Source organism: Quercus suber, unplaced genomic scaffold (assembly GCF_002906115.3).
Source record: "Quercus suber isolate HL8 unplaced genomic scaffold, Cork oak 2.0 scaffold_334, whole genome shotgun sequence".
In the NCBI taxonomy this organism is placed as follows: Eukaryota; Viridiplantae; Streptophyta; class Magnoliopsida; order Fagales; family Fagaceae; genus Quercus; species Quercus suber.
Genome location: NW_027069787.1, coordinates 302,627 through 308,182, shown reverse-complemented (window position 1 = coordinate 308,182; position 5,556 = coordinate 302,627). Strand labels below are relative to the sequence as shown.

Genomic DNA, 5,556 nt, shown 5'->3' with positions numbered 1-5,556 from the left:
TCATAATGGTCCGCCTATCACAATGATGATTCTGTACCCACATTTATGTATAAAACACATTGAGAATTTATTTCTCTTGTGTTGAATGAAAGTGTTTTACTATAAAGTTTTTGAATAGTACACTTGGGAATTTTGAAATTAAATTTTACTTATTATACTGAAATAAGATCCAAATTGTGAAATTTGGGGCTATACCAGTCTTGCCAAACCTCCTTCAATGCCAAAATGAAGCATTGATTGTGCTCACATTAGCAGCTAAGTTGAACATCTCTTCTTGCACAGTGTTTAATGCTAGAGATTGCTCTGTACGAACTCCTGCATCTCCTTGTTGAAGATATGATCATTTAATTCATTTAGTCTCTCAACCCAAATGAAAATTGAAACTCTAAATCAACACAAAATCTCTTAAGTAGACCTATTATGAGGTTGACTATCATTTAGACCAAATCGAATTCCTGGGCACAATTGAATGAAATTTCTATCAATCTTTAGTGTTTCACTTTATGCTATGTCAATTACAATATGCCATTTGACTAATTTTTTCTTTTTTGAATTTTGATAGATATGATAATATTTTAAATCTATGACGTTTACTCCACGACGATTGCTCTTAATTATCGTATCTCTTATTCAATGACAAGAAAATTTACAAGTAAGCTAACTGAAAACCATTTTTTCATTTTTTAACCTTTGGTTATTTTAAAAGGAAAAATAAAAATAAAAATAAAAATATGACAAGCTAAGACTAATAGCATAAAAAGTTATCTTAAAATGGGACAAATGATTTTTATTCGGCACAATATTATTACTTGGATAACCCTCTACTATGAGCTTCTTACAGCAAACCGAGTTAGTAGATTTTATTCCAACACTATGACTTTGTGGCCTATGAATGCTTGACAAGGGATCTGGAAGTGCCGAATATCTCTATTTTTAGTGCACCTATGATCATCCAGCAACCAACCTAAACATTCTAAGGATAGATAGAGAGGAAGGAATGTATTTAAAGAACAGCATAACTCTGATGTATTGTGCCCTCCAAGTGTGCATGTTATCACTTACATAAAAATTATAAAAGAACTGCTTGATCACAATTATCTTTTTAACTATTTTTTTAATAGTAGAAAACCTTTTAATAAAAAGAGAGGCAAAAGCCTTGTACTCGGGAAATATACAACCTCACAAAGATAATTAAAATTAAAATTACGAAAAAGTTATCTTTATTAAAGGTCCCGGTTACCACTGCCACAATAATGCTATGACATACAATCTTGCAAAAGTCCCTTGGCCGACCAAGGAATAAAAAGAACATTACACTTGGCCAGGGGTTTAGATTGCATAAGCAAGTCTATGGATAAACACTAAACACAATGTTGCTCACTATTGCCCATCGATTTAATGGTAATAGTATGAGTTAGAAATATAAAATTATCAATACCCAGAACCTAAAAAGATCAAAAAGAATAACAACGACTGCCAATGCTAATTCTGATCCACTCTTATTGCCAATTGATGAATACATCTTCGGCCTATCGGGCGCTTTAAAAACTGTTTCTATGTCACCAAAAAAATTGGAAAGAAAATCAAGTAAAACAAAACGTAACCATAGGACAAACTCAGTATTGGGGAAGGCAAAAGAATAGCCTGATCTACAATACAAAATAGGGTTCAAATGAGCAAACTGAAATTGATATGTACCCCCATAATCCAGCATATAAGTAGTGTGTATAATTTCACACTAAATAGTATACCCAATAAAGCCACAGATAACAATTCAGGAAGTTTTAAATGTAAAAAACACCAAGCCGAATTGCCTTTCACTCAAAAAGAAAAAGAAAAAATTTAAATAAACACCAAGCCATTAGCATAGATTAAAGCAAGTTCTAAGTTCCACGACCTATAAACATTGAACCAGATAGTTGGAAACATCTCCATTGCATAGCTCACACTTCAAATTCAATTAGTGCGGCTTCTAATAACATCAACGCCCATCTCAGTAGGATCAGTAGCTTGCAACTCCACCTGAATACCATCCAACTCTCTCTTAAACCTATCCTTAGAGCTTGCATAAATCATCTTGCTTCTCACCTTTGAAACATCAGGGGACCTTCGTACATAATATAATAGATCAGTAAAAGCACAAAGCACAACAAACAATAATACAGGAGAACAGAACAAGAACATGGTAAACTCAGAAACACTAAAGAATACCAGGCGATGAAAACAATCCTGCTCCTTGGGACATTCTCCTCTGTCATAAAATCAAAGTCATACACAGCATAACGGCACTCATTGGCAGGGAGGCTTGCAGAGAAAACCTCATAACTATCAGTTGGCTCACCAAGCTTTTCAACAATAACCTGCTTCTGCTTCTCCTCAATCTTGAAAACAATGAAGCGGTAAGTTCTTTTTGTCTTCAGTTCTAAAAACTTAAGCTTGCAATCATCATGTACAGCCATCCCAGATGCTGCGTTTGCCTGCCATGTTGGATAAAATAGTTGCAAGTATCAAATACCAACTATTTGAAATCAACATTTCCATATTTAACACAGAGAGGCTTTTTTTTGAAAACTCTAAATCTTTAACATAGAACCTTGCGACATATTGCCAAGAGCCTTGTAGCTCAATTGGCACCCCTGGTGTTGCCAATGAAGATGTCAAGGGTTTCTTCAAGAGCATACAAGTTTCATTGAAAATAATTTCAACAACTTGCAATCGAAAATACCATGATGAGCAAATAACTATATAATTATATAAATAACAACACAAGATCATAGTTTCTTTCTTCTCCTTCTTAACATTCACGGCATTTGTCATAACAACTAAGCAAATTAAAATACTCCAAATTATTTCCCAATGAACTTTGATTATATTCATAGTTTATCTTCATTTTTAACTAAGCAAACTAGATCGCAAGCACAACTCATTTTGGCATAAAACTAAACCACAATCAAGCGAACAAATCAGAAGTTCTCAAAGTTTTAATTCAAGGCAGTTAAAAACTAAAAAACAGAGTTCAGAAAATTTCACGTCCCAAATCATTTCATTAAGCAAAACATCGAAGCCAACCACACAAACACAAAAACCTAGTCACAGAATACACAACCGACAGAATAATATGAAACACATAGCACTAATTTCAGCGAAGCTTAAACACATACATAGTATTATTTAGTATGTACACATCTACACACAAACAGAACGCAAATATACATACAGATCAAACGGACTCAAAAGCAAAATCAACTGAACAGATCAAATGAGTAGCGAAGACCTAACGGTTCATCGAAAAAATCAACAACAAAAAAATGATCAAGTCAGAATCAAGTAGATCAGTAACCGAAACAAAAGTTACAAAACCCTAGTTAAATTTCTAGTCCACTGAAAATCCATAGAGATTTCACTCAAATCAACAAATAGTTTTACAGATCCGAACACAAAAAATGAAAAAAAAAAAAATCAAGTACTCACCATTGTTTTTGTTTAGAGAAAATATCGGAGGAGAAAAGAGAGACTGAGAGAAGAGAAAATCTAGGGCTCCCAGAGAGAGAAGAACGAAAAAGATGGATGGATGGATAGGAAATGTGGAAGTGGAATGGAAGCCCTTTCTTTCTTTCTTTCTTTCTTTCTTTCATTCTTTTTAGTTTGGTGGCTCTTGCTAATGCAACGGTGATGGTCACGGGGACGGTTTTTTGAACCATTGAACGAGTGCCACCTCACCTGCAGTGAGATTGTTAGTGTGGCGTTGGCGTCACGCAATGGGCTTTTGTTACTGTGTACCATTCGGTATTGGTACGATGTCGTTTGCGTGTATGTACAGTCGTACTTTACACCAGTCCATCAGATCTATGCATTTCAGATCTGGTCAATTTTGTTGGTCAGGACTCAGGTTTGATTTCACATATTTAAATTCAAGGCATTTAGGGCCCGTTTGGTCCTAGTTTTTAAAAATTGTCATTTAAAAAGATGTGAAAACTGTGATTTAAAAAGTGTTGTTGAAAAACGTATTTTTAGTGTAAATAAAACAAAAAAATGTGTTTGGTATCAAAGTTTAAACAATATTTTTCAGTGCTCAAAAAATATAAAATATGTGTTTGGTACTTGTGTTTTAAGTGGTAAAAAAAGCTGAGCAAAATACTAAATACCATTTTTTTTAATCAGGAGAGAGAACATCCATTTGATTCAAGTTACTCCTCTCTTTCCTTCTTCATCCGTTCTCTTCCTGAGAGTAGAAAACCAAACCCACGCAGTCCTGATCTCCATCGACGCCGAAGAAGATCCTCAGCTGGGCTTGACATTCCTCAGATCTCATCTCCACTGTCAACGCTCCAAGACCCAGCAGCTAATCGAGCATCTGTTGTCGCCGAGTCGCCGGCCCATCACTCCAAGATCCAGGTTCGAATCTCACTTTCACCTTGCTTGTCATTCTTTGCTTTTCTCTAAAGACCGAACCGTTCTTTCTTCACTCACAGATTTCTCAGTTTTTTGTTTTGTTTTTTTTTTTTTTTTTGTTTTGCTCACCAATCGGGAAAACCCCCAATTTTTCTGTTCTTTGTTAGCTGTTGAAACAATATTTGATTTACAATCCAAACATACACGCCCTCCATTCTTGAAATCTTTTAGGTACATTCTCTAAATCTTTTTCTGTTGAAACAATGTTTGATTTACAACCCATTCGATTTGTCATTTTTCCTAACACTCTGTTTGGTTGCCAAGAAAGCCGATTATTAGCTTCATTTTACTGTTTTTTTTAGTTGATTGGGTTTAGTTTAATTATTCATGTTGTGAATATGATGATTTTGTGGTCGGTTTAACTGAATTTCGTTAGTGAATTTTTACTGTTATTTTTAGTTGATTGGGTTTAGTTAAATATTCATGAATTTAAGCTTGATGAATTTGATGATTTTGTGGTTGGTTTGACTGAATCTTGTTAGTGAATTTTTACTATTACTTTTACTTGATTGGGTTTAGTTTAATTATTCATGAATTTTAGCTAGGTGAATTTGATGATTTCTGTGGTCGGTTTGACTGAATTTCGTTGAATTCAATTTGGATATGATGGATATAATGTGGTGCTGTTCAGGCCAATTCCTCAATTATAGTGATGAACAGAAAGGTTTTGTGAGGTTTTGCCCCGTCTGTTCTGGTTCTGTCAATGATGGTTTTGTAATAAAAAAATTTGAAAGTTTGCATTACTCTTGCACCGAAAATAGAAAACAGTTATAGGAAATTGCATAGCCATAGGAGGGTCTACTTGGATATGTTGCTATATTTTTTGTTGCACGAATTGATAGCTGTATCAAAACAGTAATGTGTAAGTGAGTAGGTTTATGGCTTCTTCTCGCAGATGTCGGACACAATGCATGAGGATATTGACGATGGCCTTCGGTTCCGAAATTGCAACTGTTTCTGTGGCTTGAGAGCAAGCGTGAGGATTTCGGATAAACGAAATGATAACCGGTACAGGCTATTTCAATGCTGCCTAAAGGAAAAATGTGGGTTTTTTCAATGGTGTATTTCCTTGAAGACCCCGTTGTCATATGCGGAGGATTTCCA

At 34.8% G+C, this 5,556-nt stretch overlaps 1 protein-coding gene across 1 annotated transcript; it reads right to left on the bottom strand.

Annotated features, from left to right (window-relative positions):
• Positions 1-1,662: 1,662 nt before the first annotated feature.
• Positions 1,663-3,623, bottom strand: LOC112023725 (actin-depolymerizing factor 2). Its single transcript, XM_024056350.2, has 3 exons — positions 3,472-3,623; positions 2,212-2,477; positions 1,663-2,107 (listed from the first exon to the last, which is right to left on the bottom strand). The coding sequence occupies exons 1-3, from the start codon at positions 3,472-3,474 to the stop codon at positions 1,957-1,959; spliced, it is 420 nt and encodes a 139-aa protein (XP_023912118.1). The 5' UTR covers positions 3,475-3,623; the 3' UTR covers positions 1,663-1,956.
• Positions 3,624-5,556: the final 1,933 nt, after the last annotated feature.

Excerpts from the sequence above, each read along its gene's own strand:
- LOC112023725 (XM_024056350.2), bottom strand. Across the intron at positions 2,108-2,211 it reads AGGATTGTTTTCATCGCCTG|GTCCCCTGATGTTTCAAAGG; the intron begins GTATTCTTTAGT and ends TTATGTACGAAG.